Raw genomic sequence first — 17766 nt, forward strand, 5'->3', positions numbered from 1 at the left:
AGGAATACGTACAAGATGTCTTATCTCATGCCAGAGCCGCTAGACTAGCCGACTAGCTAGACTCGCCAGACTATAGCTGCACCTTAAAGGTCAAGTGCAATGAAATTTCACTTGGGCTAAATTGGCTATAAATGCATAGCACATACCATGAAAGCAATCTTGACAAAGCTGCAGGGCTAGTAATTGTCTAATTTTCTTATAGACAGCCTTTAAATAGCACCTAAGCAGGTGACACATACACCTGGCGGTGAGCGGTAGCATGGCGAAAGTCCCAGAACTATACACAACTTCTGATCTCTCAGTTGTACCAAGGCACCCAGGCACATCACTCACTCAACATATTCAAATTGATGGGTGTCTCTCTCAGCGCGCTTTCTCCTTGCGCATGTGATTTGAGCTGTTGCAAGAATGTTGACGGGTTGCGTGGCCATCAGGAGCTCGAACATGTGCTCGAACATGTACTCAAATACGAGCTATGGCTGTGCAGTACACTATGCTACTGTTACGTTTCGCCTACGACGCGCGGTATAGCCGGCGCGGATGCAACGGACGCCGGGGCTTCGTTCAAAGCGGCGGACATTTTGGCCCGTTCAGCGCCGCCGATACGCCACCCCGCCAAGCGCGTCCAGGCATGTTTCAATGCCACGTGTCTTCGTGTGCGCGCGTGTGTGTGTGTGCATGTTGGTGCCCGCGCTTGTCAAAGCGCGGCAGCCGGGGAGAGGAGCTCCCCCAACTGTGAAGCGAGGAGGTCTGACCGGCGCCGGCCCGGCGGATGCGTCACCTACTCGTCTCAACGTGCCCGAGCGGCGCCGTCACGTGCGCCTCTGACGAGGCGTTCCTTCTTGCCCTCGACTCCGAGAGTATAAAAGCAGCTGCTCCCGGACGCCGAGAGAGGCTCCGATTTCTTCTGTTGAGTAACGTGCTCTCCCGTCTCTCCACTTCGGTCGACCTGACCGGCCGCTCTTTTGCGATGCTAGAATAAACAAGTTGTTCTGTTAGCAGTCGACTCATGCTTTGCTCGGACCTTCGGATGCTTCCAGTTGTGCCCCAGGCCGCCAGGCCAACGCTACCCTTGGGGCTTGCAACCCATTTGCAACAACGGGTGTCAGCGCTGAGATTCCAACAACTGTCTGCCAGCGGTGAGATCGCGACAACGGAGGCCAGCAGCGAAGATATGCAGTTGACTGTATGCTGAGCAGCACAACGACCATCCGGGAGCAGTGCAACGAGCCCTGTGTGATGACTGGTTGCCTGCAGCGGAACGACTGTGCTGAATTCTTGGCTGCGAGGTTTGGTGAGTGCGGGACTTTCTTCTTCTGAGTTTTGCCAGGCTTTTGTTAGTGTCAGAAACAGAGCTGGTAATTGTGGTTGTCGTTGCTGCCGGGTTAGTTTGCGGCAAGACAATAGTAGGCAGTAGAGAAAGCAGCGTTCAGAGCAGCCATGGATTTGAAGTCGTTGCGCAAACCGAAATTGCTGGAGCTTGCAAGAGAGTTGGGTCTGGATGTCTCAGACAAACTCAGAAAACGAGAACTGCTAAGGGCTATTTTTGAGTTAGAGGCTGAGGATGACGAGCTGTCGGAATGCCTGGAGACTATTGAGGAGAGGGCAAAAAGACAGGAGCGCGAACTTAAAGAGCAAAAAGAGAAACAGGAGCGCGAACTTAAAGAACAGAAAGAGAAACAGGAGCGCGAACTTAAAGAACAGAAAGAGCGAGAGCAACAAGAGCGCGACCGTCAACACGCTTTGGAAATGAAGCGTCTCGAGATAGAGATGGAACGCGCTCGTAATGGAAGTCAGGCACACGGTGCAGGAGAACGAGTATCGTTCAAAATGACTGACCTGATGCGGCCGTTTAAGCTTGGAGAGGACATTGGTTTGTTCCTGGTTAACTTTGAGCGAATGTGCGAGAAGCAGGGGTTCTCTCGGGAAACGTGGCCACAGCGCTTGCTCACTTTGTTACCCGGCGAGGCGGCCGACGTAGTCGCTCGCTTGAAGAGAGAGGAGCCAGAGGATTTCGACAAAGTGAAATCGAGTCTGCTAAAAAAGTACAGGCTGTCAGCGGAGGCGTTCCGTCGGAAGTTTCTGGAAAACGAGAAAGGCAAAAGTGAGTCATATACAGAGTTTGCCTACAGGCTTATGTCAAACATGCAGGAGTGGCTCAAAGAAGAGAAAGCGTTTGGTGACCACGAGAAAGTTCTGCAGTGTTTCGGGCTGGAACAGTTTTATAGTCGGTTACCTGAGAATGTGCGGTACTGGGTCTTGGATAGGCCAGACGTTGGTGGCTAAAGCCGCCGAGCTAGCCGAGGAGTTTGTGACGCGTCGGGCTCGCGGAGCTAAGGACGGTCAAAAGGGTGAATTTGGCTCCAAGTTTGAGAGGCCAAAGTTCACGCCCATGAGAGCAAAGGGGAACACGCGTAGTGCGGATGCGAGTGGAAGTCCGACCGAACGTAAGGAGACGGCGGCAGCCGAAGCCGAACGCAGAAAGCGGTTTGAGACGAGGCAAGCGCGCGTTTGTTATACGTGCCAGAAGCCAGGTCACTTTTCGGCGCAGTGTCCGGAAACAAAAACAAAAGTCGTGTTTTTGTCATTATGCAGCACTGACGAGAACATGAAGCTTCTCAAGCCTTACATGCGAGACCTCCTCGTGAATGGGAAAGAGTGCCGAGTGCTTCGCGATTCCGCAGCTACGATGGATGTAGTTCACCCCTCTTACGTAGAACCCGATATGTTCACGGGCGAGTGCGCATGGATCAAGCAAGCCGTGGAAGCTCATAGCGTGTGTCTGCCCGTAGCAAAAGTGCTTATTGAAGGACCTTCCGGAGCGCTTGAGACGGAGGCCGCAGTGTCATCTATGCTGCCCCCCCAGTACCTGTACCTATTTTCGAACAGGTCCGATCACCTCCTGCGCGAGAAGGGGCTTTTGTTTGGTGAGGCTAGCGTTCAGGCCTTAACCAGATCGAAGGTTCGGGAGCTCGCTGCAAAGGCGGTAGTTGCGGGGCCGACGTTGTCGAACAATGAGAAAGGGTCAGAGGCACAGCAAGCTGATATTCAGAGCACGCCCTAACTGAATAAAATTGAGCCTGTAGCGTTGAAGGCACCAGATACTGGAGAGGAAATGCCCGACCCGGGAAAGTTAGAAGAGCTATCTGCAGATTTGCTCATCGCGCCTACGTCAGACGGACTTAATAGGTTGCTAAAAGTCAGCCGGTCGGCTTTGATAGCCGAGCAAAAAAAAGGATGGCAGCCTAGAAAACATACGCTGCATTGTCAAGGAAGGTATCGCCAAGAAAAATGCTCGCTTTGTGGAAAGAGGTGGGGTCCTGTACCGGAAGTATCTAGACCGCAGGGGAGTGGGGTTCGATCAGCTGATCGTGCCTCAGTGCTACCGTCAGGATCTGTTGCGCTTGTCGCATGGGGGTTCGTGGTCCGGACACCTAGGAGTTAAGAAAACTAAGGACCGTCTCTTGCAAGAGTACTATTGGCCAGGGTGTTTTAGGGACGCAGACCACTTTGTGAGGACATGTGACACCTGTCAGCGGGTGGGCAAACCAGGGGACAAATCGAGGGCGCCGTTGAAGTTGGTACCTATCATTACGGAGCCTTTTAGACGGCTCGTTATTGATACAGTGGGACCTATGCCGGTGACAGCCACGGGGTACAGACATTTTGACTGTGATCTGCCCAGCGACAAAGTTCCCTGAAGCAGTGCCGCTTAAAGAACTCAGCTCAGTTGAGATAGTCAATGCACTACTGTCCATATTTGCACGAGTTGGTTTTCCTGCGGAAATCCAGTCAGATCAGGGCACAATGTTTACTAGCGCTTTGACGACAACTTTTCTCGAAAGGTGTAGGGTAAAGCTGTTACACAGCTCGGTGTACCACCCACAGTCGAATTCCGTTGAGAAGCTCCACTCCGTCATGAAGCGCGTGTTGAGAGCATTGTGGTTTGCACAACAAGCTGACTGGGAGCTGTGTCTGCCTGGGGTGATGTTTGCATTGAGGACCGCGCCGCATGCGGCTACGGGGTTTTCGCCAGCTGAGCTAGTGTACGGTTGCTCGCTGCGATCTCCACTTCGCATGCTTCGAGACGGATCACTGCCCTCTCCAATGGCTGCAGAACATCTCTTCCACAAATGGCCGCCTCCTGCGCTGGAGCCTCGCTTTGCAACAATATTCCTTTGAGGTGCGTTACCAAAAAGGGGAGTCTCAACGGTAACGCCGATGGCTTAAGTCGAAGCCCCTAACGTGGGAATCAGCCTCAAAGTTTATTGTTACTGATGTTTTTCTTCCTGAGGCAGGATTTTTAACATATTGCTTTTGTTTAGTGTTTCAAAGTGATGACGTGCTTTCTAGTGCAATTTTCCAATTTGTGGACGCGTTCTGAGTGCTGCTAGACTACTCTAAGGAACTAGGCAGTGGTATAAAAGGGGAAAGAGCCTGGCAGGACTGGGTGAGGGTTGTTTCGTGCTTGCTGACTGAGCGGTTGAGTTTCGGCGTAGTTCTAACGCTTGCCGGGAACGAAAACAAAAATGTCAACTCTCCCGAAGTCACTTTGCAGTGTCCTGTGTGAACTTGAACGAGAGAACGAGGCCTTCTCTGTGCGCTGCGCTCAAGAAACGCCGAAGGACGCCCGACTTCGGTTATAAGCATCATCGAGCGACATCCCTCCGGACAGCGGAGGCAGTCCCCTGACCACCGGGATCTCCTTCCCCCGGCGGGGCGGTCTGTTACGTTTCGCCTACGACGCGCGGTATAGCCGGCGCGGATGCAACGGACGCCGGGGCTTCGTTCAAAGCGGCGGACATTTTGGCCCGTTCAGCGCCGCCGATAAGCCACCCCGCCAAGCGCGTCCAGGCATGTTTCAATGCCACGTGTCTTCGTGTGCGCGCGTGTGTGTGTGTGCATGTTGGTGCCCGCGCTTGTCAAAGCGCGGCAGCCGGGGAGAGGAGCTCCCCCAACTGTGAAGCGAGGAGGTCTGACCGGCGCCGGCCCGGCGGATGCGTCACCTACTCGTCTCAACGTGCCCGAGCGGCGCCGTCACGTGCGCCTCTGACGAGGCGTTCCTTCTTGCCCTCGACTCCGCGAGTATAAAAGCAGCTGCTCCCGGACGCCGAGAGAGGCTCCGATTTCTTCTGTTGAGTAACGTGCTCTCCCGTCTCTCCACTTCGGTCGACCTGACCGGCCGCTCTTTTGCGATGCTAGAATAAACAAGTTGTTCTGTTAGCAGTCGACTCATGCTTTGCTCGGACCTTCGGATGCTTCCAGTTGTGCCCCAGGCCGCCAGGCCAACGCTACCCTTGGGGCTTGCAACCCATTTGCAACAACGGGTGTCAGCGCTGAGATTCCAACACTACACAGAAGAAGGCAGAACACTTCTCTTCTGTCCCAGCTTTCAGGATACAAGCATGAACCACACCATAGCAGGCAAGTGCACTGCAGACCAACCAACTCGCACAAAGCAAGTACTTCACAAACTGCACTTGACGAAGCTGCACAAGCTACATTTCGTGAGCACAGTCACTTACCCGTGGAAGATCTGCTTGCCAAATGCTTTCTCTGGATTGCTATAGAAACTATAAGCCATGATGGCGCACTAAAAGCAAGTGTAAGTTGTATTCAGGGACCACATTCTTGAGCTATCAGTTCCGGTGGCACATCTCCTTCAAGACATTTCGCACGTCTCTACATCGGACATCGAAGTAGACAAACGAAAGCCTTTTGACACATTGCCAGAAACACTGTCAGCAGGAACAGCATGTTGCATTTGTCATAAAGGAAATTTCAAAGCAGCCGCCATGATGTAGACACAGAGGCGAACAATGCTGGAATGCGAGCCTGAGCTACTTCTCATCCTTTACTACAGATGGCAGTAGTTGCCTGCTCGCTCAACTTGGTCTAAAGTAGCTAAGGCTAAAGGCGCAAATATAGTCCAGCATTTCCATCATGTAAGGCAGCGACTGGTGAAGTCAGACACATCATGTCGGCGACACTAAAATTGCTAAATTTTGTCCTCTGTATACTTCAGCACATTAAACATGGCCCGCAGCAGCGTGGCGGTCAGTTGTTGCCACAGTGCAAGCGCACAAGTGCACGACAAGCGAGGGCTTCATTGGTTGTCGAAGGCACAAACTCGGCACACTCACTTCAGTGAACCCACACTGTAGGCCAGTGTGCTGCTGGTCAGCCAAGCTAGTGCACGATGCACTTCACTTTAGTGGCTCCGGCATGAAATAGCCACATTCTATTCCCACGCCAGCTACACTAGTTTAAAACATTCATTCTTCGCTGACGCAGCATAACTGCGCCACGTGTGGATCGCTCTTCATCTCTGAGTGGAGAAATAATGCATAGAGGCTCTGCTCATTGAACGTAGACTACCACATACAGAAAACTGGCCTGACTCGAAGAAGAATGCTTCACATTAAAAGAACATTGTGGACACACAACGGTGTTGGCATGGCACATGAAGCAGCTAGCAGAGTACACTAATTTTGTGGCTAGCAGACGTGTGGAAACTGTTCACTGATACACGTATGAAAGGTACAAGCAAGGGAAGCAGATCACACAGATGCCGGTTCTCTACAATCTAAGTTGTACGTCACGTCCGGCAAGTGGTAACGGTCACATTTTTTTCTAGCTTTGGTCAGGAAAGCATCTATCTTTGCGAGCATTTTTTGACGCACCCACTCGCATTTCAAGCATAAAATTTTCCACAGAGGCTCCAGTATGTCTAAATTATTTAAACCTGAGCTTTTTACGCGGTTGAAAATTTTGTTGCAGTTGGCCTTTAAGCGACGGATGCCGCACTTTGGACTCGCATTGACAAGATTCCTAACGTTGCTAGCTTCAACTGTGGTGGCGACACACCTTGAAGGTGTTTCAACTCGAGAAACAGGCGACCTGTGCCAGTCAATTATGGGTGCTCGGGCCGGCTTGCCTCGCATCTGGAGCCTGGAGTAGTACACTCTACCTGGAGCCACGTCACCCACAGAAATCCTCAGCGAGTGGCAGCGAGCTCAGCCAGCGGGCTCGTCACGCTACCCGTGACGGACATGATATCTAGGCTATGCACCAGGCGTAGCTATATACAACTGTAGTGGCCAATGGAACTGTAGCACATACGACAGGGCTGCAGTGTACGCTCACACTCACATGCTCCAGTATGGCCATGCTACAAGGTGTAGACTGGCTTTGCCCTACATCAGCTTGACCAGTAGCCAAATCCAAACTGCGCATTTTCAAGTGTTATCAACAGCTCACAATGAAGCAATGTTTTCTGTGGCGTCTAGCCAGGAGCAGCCAGGAGGGAGCGTGCGCTGGCAAGCGTGCAAGTGGTCTGACCTTAAGTTTCGCATGGTTAGGGGCTAGTTGAGTGTTCGAAACTAATAGAAATTAGCAAGACCCAATGGTTATGATACTGATAAGCATTGCAGCCAAAGTTTCATTCTTATGTGGGCAGGCACGACCAAGCATGTGCAGACTATAGTCAGCCTCTTCCAGAAGTACACAATTCTGATCGAAATTCGAGACTCACATTTTCACTTACTTCAGCCTCTTATGTAAACTTCATTACTATATACACGGGAGGACAGCGAGAGGAAGCACACTAATCTAAGCACTCTTCTTGATTGAGGTCAACTATCGGCCAATGGCAGCGGTTTATGGGAACCTGACCGCTGATGTCAAGGGGCAGCCGCCGGCTGCTCCAAAAGGGCGACGAGAAGGCCTCTGTTGAAAAAAGAGGCAACTTCACGCTACACTTGTGAGCACTATGTATGAGTGCGAAATTTGGCTGAGATGTTCACAGTAGCACATGTTATCCACAGAATATGCTTTTTCACCAAGCCTGAGGGGTGCTTTAGGGACCCTTTAATATGAAACCTAGGCATGCTCACACCTATGACACAAGCTGGGACACGAAACACAAAGCACTCACGGATAACCGCAGTGGCTCCAACCATAAATTCTTCATTTACCCTCACTTCGTCCAAGTCACTGTACATTGCCCTCACCTCATGACGTCCACCCTCTCTCACACAGAGACATTCCAACGCTAATCCTCCCCTCATGCTCACCTCACTCACTCTGTGAGGGGGCAGATGAGGGTGAGGACGCCCTTATGAGGGTATCCATGTCTGCTTGTAACCCACTGCCAGAGTACTCTCCATATTATCTATCCTTAGTGTTTTTTTTTTTTTTACATTTTATGCACTGCTTGCCCAGAGTTTATGTGCCTAAATGTTCCTTTCTGGTTAAAACAATTGCATACAAGAGCTCTTTTGACTGAGAGATATTGGCACTGTGAATTCTAGTAATTCCTTTGCATAAGCTGCTTGTGAAAACTGCACCTGCAATGTATCTAACATTTCTTTCAATATAAGTGATTTGTGCATAATAATATACAATACTATGTAGTTCTTACTCTACTGGGGCTAACTCTAGTGTGCTGTAAATAAACAAATTAACAAATAAATACGTAAACTGTAGCAATGAAGACAGGTAAGTTGTCTACCCTCTGTCACTAAAAGAAGCCACTGGCTGCCATGTGCAGCTCATTCAGAGTTGTGTATTCTGTGAAGGCAGGTCGACAGCTTAGGGAAATTTGAGGTCCCTGCTGGTTTCACTTATCATCTTGGAACACGCATTGACAAATATCATCTACATCTGGCACTGGTCAAACAACAAAGATGTAGTCACCAGTCAAGGCAAAAATATTTAAAGGCAACAAATATGCTAGCAATGTGGCACACTGGGCAATGTGCCTGGAACAGCAGTTCTATTCTGGATACATATGTTGTAAGCACTCTTTCCACCTAATTCCATTACTTTTGTATTAACTATGCTGATAGTTGGTTGATCTCAGCAATAGCAGGCACATGGCATCGTGCAAGGCAATAACGAAAGCAAAAGAATTTTAAAAAAAGAGAGAACAATTATTACTAGTCACAGTCCCCGGGTTTTTGATTAGCAGAGGTCCCAACAACCTCCCTACATGTCCAACTGGCACTTTCCTGAGGGCAAACAGGAATGGTTGGAACTGCGTCTGCATGCCCTAAATTTAGGCTTGGCAGTGCCACAGAGACCAGCGTGCATTCTTGCAAGAGTCCTTTCGAAGTTCCAAAGACTCCTTTTTACTCACCAAAAGCAACTGCACGCTTCTTACCTCGCAGCGCAGGCCACACTCGGGGCAGACGAAGGGACGCCGCTGCGTGTGCAGCCTACGGTGTGCGCGTAGAGCGCACTCTGAAGTGCACAGCATTGGACAGTTGGTGCAGCGGATAAGGTTGCCTCGCGACGGGTGGAAGTGGTCCTCCCGATAGGCCTCGTCTTCCAGGTTGACATAACACTCGGAGCAGACCACGCTCTGAAGGACCTGCGCCAGAAGAAGAAGGGGGGAAAAAGAAAAGAGGGCAGACTTCAGAGATTCCTTCATCTCTGAACTCATCTACTCTGACAACAGCATTCTCCCACACTGAAGACTACGCTCTTGTTTTTACTTTCCTGCTTTCTCCTAGTGTACCTGTGCTCATCCACTACGGGAACACTGACAAGAAGGCAGCAGTTATTAGTATGAGAGGGGGAGGGAGGGGCTGCAGAATAATGTAATATTGTAAAATTCACAGCAAGCGCCCCCCTCCACTTTCCCAGAGATTTCAAATTGGCACCTCCTACCGATAAAGTGCCCCCTTCCTTTCCTCATGCTGGTCACCACTTACGGCTCTTTTTTTATTACTGTCATGTTTTTATTAAATTTCAGAAAACAGTTAATTTGGTAAGGACAAGAAATTTATTGTTTAGCTGGCACTTCTGCTGTGGCCCGGTAGTGGACCCACTATGGCCAGGTATCTTTTTCGTCAGATGCACCATTGTGAGAGGTATCGGTCGCCAATGTAGATTTGTTGTCAAGTGTTTTGGTGTTGGGATGTGACAGCCAGGCAGCACACATTCCTATATAGTGAAAGAAAAAAGAAGGCATTGAGGTTGTGGAGTGGCAACGCAACAGAGAGAATTGCAGACTGCTGTTGGTCCTGTACAGCCAGAAGATTGTGGTCTCCTTCAGGCCGAGCGCATGGGCCCAATTTCCGCATCCATCTCGGAGGAATCATTTGACGGATTTGAGAGTGATGATGCAGAATGAAGGCAGTAAATGCACGTTAGTAAAGCTTTTGAGTGAAAGAAAAACTCTGCTGTTTTCTTTTTTTTACCTACAACTGTTCCGCCACCAATTTGAATTTTGTCCAGGAACAAGAGAGGGCCCTCACACAACCATTCTTCAGTTATCTTTGGCCCTAGAGGGGATGCTTGCTTGGAATTTTACAGTAATTTACAATGCGAATTTAAAAGAATGAAATATTTAAAATAAAAATTATAATTATAAGTTTTGTGATGTTAGAGAAAAAAAAAGATGTTAGTTGGATAAATTACATGTAACCGTGTCTTCTTTGTAATACAAAACTGCCTTTACGTGTGGCACAGCAATTGCGTGTTGTGGAATTCAAAATACATGGAGAGAATTTAGCAATGTCAGACTCCACATGTCTGTTTCCTTACACCATTTTTGAATTTCCATGATTGCATGAATCACTGATCATGCCCCCAATGATGAGACAGTTGTTTCAATCCAGGCTCAATGAGTTGCTTTGAAGGGCCCTGGCTGGAGATTAATCAACTCTCACACCAAAACATCTACAATTATACTTTCTCTCACAGGTAACTTGCACCACTGCCGAATGAACACGGTGTACACCAGCAATATTTTTGTGCTGCAGAATACAGTTCTGGACGTAACTGCCTGATTGTTGGCAAGATTAGCGAGTTTTAGCTTTGCTTGGTACACGATATGCTCCAACAATACACGATATATTATACTCTCTGCGCATGCATGTAATGTACTGTGAATTATTGTGGCAGTTACCACAGGTATTCGTGATTACATAGCAACATGGCAGCACTTATACATCCCAGACCACCCACTTCAATCAGAATTTGCATTGCTTGCTCACTGCCCTCACAGCAAGAAACAAATAGTAAAATCGGCCATTACTTAGTCTCATCTCATGCCGAGGGCAAACTGTTAGGTATGTTTTGTCGTTAGTACTGAGGCTGTTTTAACGCTGCTAGGTCTACACAGGGGGCTCATAGTGCTAAAAATGGTTTGATTTCCACTTATCAGATGGCGGCACAGCATTAGCACTGGTGGTGTACTGACGATGTTCACTGCATCATCAATTTACTACTCTGCTCTTGTACAGTACATGATCACGGCGGTGAGAAAATGCCAACTAGACACTAAGCAGATGATGTGGCACAGGTGAACCTATATATATATATGTTTGACCTATATATGCACCTATATATATACCTATATATGTTTGACCCAACTACTGGCTGAGGAAAGTGCAAAGAACTGCTGAGAATGCCTATATATTAGTCGAAGCCCCGTTCATGTAAATTCGGCTTATAGTTACAGCACCAAAACTTTCATTCTGTCAATGCACCCTTCGATTAGGGAAACATGTCTTGGCAGGACAGCAAACAGATGCTGAGCAGACTACAAGGCGTGGATGAACACATTTTAAAGGGCTTTTGCCCTTCTTATTGGCTAAAGTCTTGCAGCTTCTTCAGTGCTGCAAGAGCTACTCAAATAGAGCGCAATATCATGAGTGAGACGACACAGAGGCACCAAAAAACTGTTTTTCTTTTTTCTGTTTTTCTGTTCTTTTATATTATTTTTTTTCTGCCTTCTTCCTTTGCATCAATGCTATATCAGGCACCTGGCAGCTGCGAATTCTGTGAGCCACTACAGTACATGAGGCAGCTTTACAATGACAATAATGTCGATAACAAAAAGGAATGCCAACAGTATGCCAGAATGGACGGACGGCGGGACATATATACACACATGGCAAACCTTGTTTCGAGCATTTAGCTGCTATCGCAGTAAAAGAAATGAAAGAAAGATGTAGGTTAAAGCAGAATGCACAGATTCTGTATATCTGTGCCTTTCATCTGCTGGATTCTTCAAACAGATGTGCTCGCGAAGTCTAGTAAAGAGTTCGGTCAAGGACATCAGAACTACCAGTGAACAGACTTCGTAGATTTTCTACATGCTGTGGTTTTTTTATTATTATTTTATTCTCTTAGTGCAGAATGCACAATTTTTCATCAATAACATAATACCCAGATTTTTATTAAAAAGTTATTTGTTTGGAATGACATGATGATCACATCACAGACCTTTTAAGCTAAAAATTTTCAGTTTCTACCTACTGCCTGGAAACAGACCTTTTAGACGAGAGTGACTTGTCTTCTCTCACACCACTAAAGAAACCCACTAGGAATAACGTTTGGATCATTTATATTTCAATATGATCCAGAATTCCTTAAGAGTTCCTGAATTTCAATGCCACTAAAGAGCCACATAACTACACCCTGTGCATGAATCTAGTATATTGGACAGCCAGATATGAGAACAACTGTCGGCATTAAAAATGCAGATAACATTCTAGACTTTCACTTAAATGTAAAACTGCTAGTGAATTTTAACTCGGCAACTACTGTGTAGCAAGCAACACCAGTCTATGGTGTGTCAAGAACGTGAACTGTGGCCTCTTGGACATGGCAGGGGTCAGCTTCGAAAGCTGTCCGACATTTCTGACAAGCCTCTCAAAGGGATAAAAATTCTTTTTATACCTTAAAGATGTGACAGTTTGCACTTGACTGAAGCTTAAGTAAGTGAGGATATGTTGGTGTGTAACTGCAACCTTTCTTGGATTATTTCACATTGCAATCCATGCGAATAAACAAGTTTTTAAAAATGTAAGGAACTTGACATTTTAACATTCTATACGAATTAAATGTGTATATTTGCACCTATATTTATGTGTATGTTTGCATTTACGTGTGCATTTATATGTGGGCATACACGTGCATTTTTCCACAAGAAAAAGAAAGTCACCTTTACACTTCACTTACCTTTTCAAGAACAGTCATTGGCACATCAGTCTGCGAGGCTCCACTGTCGCCTTCCTCAGTGAGTTCCACAGGAACCAATGTCTCTCCAGGCGGCAGTGCTGACAGGGTGGCGCTACTAGCAGCAATCCGACAACCCTGAGACAATAATCAATTGCTGCTCAGAAACACATGCTAAGATGCTGCTGAAAGAATACAGGTGTGGCTAATCTTAAAATCTGTAAGAAATTGCGCAGCTATATTATATGTGGGCGCAACATCATGAACCAGTCCAAACTGCTTCATAAAAGTAACCTGTCACTGCTCAGTAACACACAGCACTTGTATTCCTCTGATTACCAATGAGCGTGGATAATCAACCCAAAAAAGAATATGTGAAATAACCAGGCTAAGAATAAAAAAGCACAACTGCTATAACTCCCTTATAAGTGCCCATAGTTATACACAGTCAAAACAGAAGTGCTATTAATGGAATAACAAGACAAGAAAGTTTAGTAAACTCTCTTCAAAGAGCAAAGTTGCCCCCCCCCCCAAAAAAAAAGAAGTGAGACAAAGTAGGAACAGTGGCTTTTAATTCCTGCGCTGTTTTGGAGACATCTCAATATTTCTCCAATTCTCTGCAGGTATGCGAAGTAAGCTTTTGCTCCCACTTTCTCATGCTTGCCAAAGTGCATTCACTGATGCCCAGTATTCATGAACGGTGCTGGGCAGTATCAACGATACATGTACCTTAGATACTATCTTAGATACTCTTTCAGTATCTTGTATCTTTATCATGATATGTCTGGCAAGATCTGTATCAGTATTTGCATTTCCGATAATTCAAAGAATGTATTGTGTATCTTAAGATACAAGCTACTGCTATCGCAACATCACCGTGTGAAACTATGAACATTGGCTGAATTCCACTTCTCAAGATGATACTGCTGCCGTTTAAGCCACCTGAATTTCCACAGGCACTAAATTTTCTGTTGTATGACTTTAACAGATGAGTTGACAATGTTTTATGCCTAAATGTCATAGCTATCAGTGGTGCAGCCTGTATCGCGTTTCTATGTATTCACTGTGATTGTGTGACACGGAACCGCCTTTCAACTTAGATATATCTTTCTTTTTTTAGCTCGCCCTTAATTTTCTTACAGTTACAAATCACCAGGTAATCAAAGCTTTAAGTGGCAGTAGTGTGAATACAGACGGTACCCTACGAGGCTTTGTGCCAATTCAATACGTATGAAACGTTTTTGGACTGCACAAGTTCTCTCACAGAAAAGAAATCGTAAAAGGTCTGCATGTTAATGAATACGTCACTAACGAACACTTTATTCCGGCAAACTAGTTGAGTATGAAAGATCATTGCAGCTTTATGTGCACTCTGCGTACACGATGCGTCAAAAAAGATGACGCTAGCAGTGTTGTTGCTGCTGTACATCTGTTCGATGATCCGGCATTGCGTAAACGGTAGCATGTTTACAGACAAGGTAAAACTCCACAGCAGTATGCAGAGGCTTCTTATTGACGTTCTTGTAATTAGATGAAGACCGGCTAGCTGATTGGCAAGCAGAGCAGTGACTCCCATAAATTACAAAATTGACAAGCAAAAACTGCTGACAGCACAGCATATAAAGAGTGCTCATGTTAAGCAGCTAAAGCAACCCAAATAAGCTGTTTCGGAATGAAAATATACATTGAGCAAGAAAGACAAAAATTTTGAGATACATTTCATTCAAGTGAAACAAGGTTGGTCGGAGTTAAGAAATATTCAAGCAAACATTTTTGTGCATATGCATTTGCTGCTACATGATATAGATGTATAATAAGAAATTTGCAAATGTATTGAAGTATGCAAATGGAAAGTTTCGGATTGGATATAATAACTGCAATAGTAAAGGTTAAACCTTGTTATAACGAAGTAAGTAAAATCGGCAATTTGCTTCGTTCTATCGAAATTTCGTTGAACTGAAATTCAACCTTTTATGCAGATAAGTACAGTTGTCGATCAATTTTTCTTACATCAAAAGGAACCGTTGAATTTTCCAAATTATCGGGCAATAAAAAAAAGGCAAATTTGAATGAGCAAAAAAAAAATTCATTTTGATGAATTTGGGAGTCGGCGACGAATGGTACGTTTTCATGCCACGTCGATGATATTTTCACATAGGCAGTACGAATTAAGCGAAGCCAGCCACGCTTTTGCGTGCACTCCGCCCCCGCGACTGATAGTGTCGCCCGCAATAGGACGACACTATCATGAAAAGCACCGGCAGCGGAGACCGAATGCTTCGTCTGCCTCTTGCTCCAACGGGTCACCGAAACTCGAGATTACGCAACCTTCAACGTTGAAAACGCGTGGGAAAACCGCTTACATGACGCCACACCATCTCGGCACGCCCACTCTTTGCACACGCAGCAGATTAACTCTAAAGCATGGTGCGTTGCTGCGTATGCACTAAGACGCAGCTTACAGCCATGCGCAGCCACGGCCGAGACGTGCGCCAACTTACCCCCCGCCCCTCCCCTCACGTGTGCTTATCGTGTTACCGCGAGCTTGCTCTCCTCTCCTTCTTTCCCTTTGCTTGCGCAGGGAGGTGGCACTCGTGCGTGAAGCCACCATCTTTCTTTGTCACCCTCGCGCACTTTCACTTGCACCTAACTCATGCGCAGAGCTCGATATGATCTTACCGCACTTGGACTTAATAGGGAACATGATGCGGCTTCACTTCGGGGGTCGCTCTTGTGCCACCGAGCACAATTTAAGGTGAGTTCGCGAGCAGCAGCCTGTAATTCAATCATTTGACCATCTGCGACCGCGGAAGTTTCTATTTGTGACATTCCTTCGGTGCGAAAGCGAAATTTCATTATACTGAAATCATATACAAACACACTTCGTCACAGTGAGGTTCTATTACATGGTGTTCTATAGACAAGAGGTTATGAAAAGTTAAATACTAAGTTATATTGACAATTTCGTTATATTAGAGTTTGTTATCTTGAGGTTTAACTGTATCTTGTATCTGTATCTCAAATACTCGTTGCCCGAGTATTTGAGATATCGTATCATGATGCCATTGCAAAGTATCTTTGACCAGCCCTGTTCATGAACCAACAACCAGCAAGCTGTTGCTGAAAATATGACTATATAGTATGCGTAACACAAGCAAGCACTGTATCCCACAGAACCTCAATCCTTATTACCAAAGGCAGCAGTAACTTGAAGCACATGTAATAGTAACTTGATTTTTAACAAGCATGCAACATGGAACAGAAACATAGTTTTTAGACAAGCTTGCGTGTAAAAAGGGTCCTGAACAGGCTTTAATGTTTTAAATAAGCAAGAGCTGCATGGTGATGACAGCTTTAATAAATAACTACTATAGATAACTAACCCGACAATAAATAACATTTCACTTCATAATAGTTTTTTTTTTTTTTGTTGCACCTTACTCTTCATACTAAGTTTATCACCATGAGAAGTCCATGGTGAGGTCCCAGTACAATTTCCAACTATGGGATCTCCTCCTACATACGACGCCCATCCAAATATGTATAACTACCACACAAATAAAAATCTGAAAAAATCTGAAATTTGAATCAGTTTTACTAAGTTTTGCCAAATATTTCAGCATGCATGCGGCACAGAAAATATTATACATTCCGGCCAACAATGCTACCATTCTCCTTTACTACTGACATGATGCCGGCGAGAGCTTCACAACATGCGTCTTACAAATGCTAACTGGCCAATCATTACAATGTAGCTGTTAGGCAAAACTCAACCAAGCATACTGTTTCACTGAAGGTCTGCATAAAGTATATAGAAATAAATAAATATGAAGATTGATTAGAGATATTTGGAGCTTTCCCTAGCCTGGCGTAAGCTCCAGTGTTTGCTGTGATGAGTGCTGTGTGCGAAATTAAGTGCTGTGGATGGTGAGAAGAAAAGAGGACAGCAAAGAGTGTGCACGCGGACATGAATACCATGCTAGGCATAAGACAACGACGTTGAAGAGCGTAAAGCACGAGAACAAGCGGAGAAAGTAAGAGATAAAGGGAAAATGAACCCATCTGGAAAATCCACAATGCTTCCAAGTACCAATCATTGGAAAACACGGAGCTCTGACAATCACCAATCCTGGAAAGACACAAAGGCCTGAGCAAAAGAAATAGCGAAGCATGGGGTTGGAACAAGATGTAGGGAAACCACGGAAGGAGGCCGGCCAATGGACCAGCCGTTACAGACGTACTGTCGGGTTGCGAGCCCGAGCAGATCAAGCCTTCTCCCAACCGGGGCGACCAGACTGTGAACCACAAGGCCTGTGGACTCCAGTGCTCGTGGGCAGAAAAGGCAAGCGGGGCTACAGGCTCGAGCTAGCCTACAGCTGCCCGGCTAGGACATCACTAAAACCTGCCGAATCTTCTTCCCGACTGTGATGTGGTGCCAGCGTCACCTCGACCGGCTGCATGCTACTCCAAGCCAGTTATCAGCGACCCGTCATTCAACGCCACCGTCTACTTCATTGCCTCGCCTGCCGTCCTTCACTAGTGAACTCATTTCCCTTGACGACAGCGCATGGTCCCACTCGCGATGTGCTGTGCTGCCGCCTTGTTTGTTTTCAGATATGTGTTGCAATTGCCTCTTGACCTTAATATTCCATTAAATGTTTATTATATTTTTTAAGCCTGGATATATTAAATGTATTTGCATTTTCCTGGGATGAATGGCTTTATCCTTGATTGGGTACTCTGAAGTTCTGCCTCAGAAACCCGTTCAAAACCTTAGAAAAAGAACCTGTATCG

The 17766-nt window shown here is 46.5% G+C and overlaps 1 protein-coding gene across 2 annotated transcripts in view; it reads right to left on the minus strand.

The window, feature by feature from the left end:
• Positions 1-17766, minus strand: part of LOC142571813 (zinc finger protein 532-like) — a 46142-nt gene that overhangs the window by 23102 nt on the left and 5274 nt on the right. For both annotated transcript variants that reach the window (XM_075680446.1, XM_075680447.1), the window contains 2 exons: positions 12976-13110; positions 9164-9373 (listed from right to left, as the gene is read on the minus strand). In XM_075680446.1, coding sequence (XP_075536561.1) covers positions 9164-9373; positions 12976-13110 — 345 coding nt within the window. The remainder of the gene's footprint in view (positions 1-9163; positions 9374-12975; positions 13111-17766) is intronic.

Source organism: Dermacentor variabilis, chromosome 2 (assembly GCF_050947875.1).
Source record: "Dermacentor variabilis isolate Ectoservices chromosome 2, ASM5094787v1, whole genome shotgun sequence".
NCBI lineage: Eukaryota > Metazoa > Arthropoda > Arachnida > Ixodida > Ixodidae > Dermacentor > Dermacentor variabilis.